The 1,661-nt window shown below is 41.7% G+C and overlaps 1 gene segment (V, D, J or C); it reads left to right on the plus strand.

The window, feature by feature from the left end:
* Positions 1 to 598: 598 nt before the first annotated feature.
* LOC107580487 (Ig kappa chain V-III region PC 4050-like) lies at positions 599 to 1,114 on the plus strand. The segment is given in 2 exon segments: positions 599 to 688; positions 789 to 1,114. Coding segments are annotated over 2 exon segments (375 nt in total).
* Positions 1,115 to 1,661: the final 547 nt, after the last annotated feature.

Genomic DNA, 1,661 nt, shown 5'->3' on the forward strand with positions numbered 1-1,661 from the left:
CTCAGGTTATGCTTGTTATAACACACACCAAGTTTGGTCTCAATACGCCAATTCAATACACCCTTCTGTGCCAATTTATACAACTTTCCCGCAAGTGGTTCTATGGGCTGCCATAGACTTGCGGCATACTTTTCGCTTCAGTGATGCGAGGACAATGTTTGAGCATACACACAATATCTGACCGAGAGCAGAGCCAATTCATAAAAGAACAATACATATTTAAAAGCACACGTCCAATTTTGTGTGAGTGAAGGAAATCTGTTTGCGAGTGGAGAGATTCGTGGATCGCGTAACGTTATCTCAACATTTCAACATTTGTCAATATGATCACAGCCTAAAATTAAGTATAAAGAAGAGAAAAAAAGCGTCCCTAGGCAGCTGCCTACACATGCGAGGATCCGCCACTGCCAGATGCAGTTAGACTTTTACTAAAAACAAGCCTATCACAAGATATCTGGTGGAGGGGGGGGGGCGCGGCGGGCAACCCAGCCTTCAAGGGGGGCCGGTGCCACACCTGCCCACGACGTAGACACGCCCCTGGTGCTCTGAGAGTGTTTATAGTGCTGTGAGTTTAACACTTCATGACTGAGAGCAGAACACAACACAATCTTCATCATCACACAAGACACAACAACAACAATGAACAACATCCTCATCCTCATCTGGACTCTCACACTGTTTGCTCAAGGTTTGTGCAGTAACATTTTAACAAAGATTATACATACTTTGAAGTGTAAAAGAATAAACGTTTACAGTTTTTCATTCATTTTCATTGTTCTTTCTTTCAGAGTGTAGAGGACAGATCACTGTAACTCAGAGTCCATCATTAATAACAGCAACACAAGGACAAGAAATCAGAATAAACTGTAAAACCAGCAGCAGAGTGTATGATGGTGATGAGTTACACTGGTACTTGCAGAAACCTGGAGAAGCTCCTAAACTCCTGATTTATTTGATTAACAGACTGCAGTCAGGAACTCCATCTAGATTCAGTGGCAGTGGATCTAACAGTGATTTCACTCTCACCATCAGTGGAGTCCAGACTGAAGATACAGGAGATTATTACTGTCAGAGTGCACACGTGATCAGTGGTAGCTGGGTGTTCACACAGTGATAAAGAGTCGTACAAAAACCTCGGTCAGTCAGAGTCACAGTGACTGCACTGATACAGCTGAGAGACACTGCAGCTGCTGATGAGACGATCACAAACAACACAATGACTTCAAGTAACACATTTTCCAGAGATTATGGCATACGGTCATTAAAATGAACTGTATTTATTTATTTACCTACATGAACATTTGAATATCAGATTCATCTGCTCTAGTCTGATCTGCATGAGGACTAAATGTCTGGAACAATGTGCTCTGGACAGAAAAGTCAAAGGTTGAGCAGTTTGCTGAAACGTAAATGGAAATTTCAACATGATAATGACATTAATCATGCAAGAGGAATTATTGAGAAGAATGCAATGGAGGGCTTTAATGACCGAGTCCAGATCTCAGTCCAGTTGAAATGTTGTTGAGGGACTTGAAGAACTTCAAGAGTCAAATCAAAATGTCCACCCCAGAATCATCCCAAAACAGTTAAAGAATGAAAAATGAATGAGAACTAGACCTTTGTGTGTGTGTTTGTGTGTGTGTGTGTGTGTGTGTGTGTGT

This window comes from Sinocyclocheilus grahami, unplaced genomic scaffold, assembly GCF_001515645.1.
Source record: "Sinocyclocheilus grahami isolate Dianchi unplaced genomic scaffold, SAMN03320097.WGS_v1.1 scaffold34348.1, whole genome shotgun sequence".
NCBI lineage: Eukaryota > Metazoa > Chordata > Actinopteri > Cypriniformes > Cyprinidae > Sinocyclocheilus > Sinocyclocheilus grahami.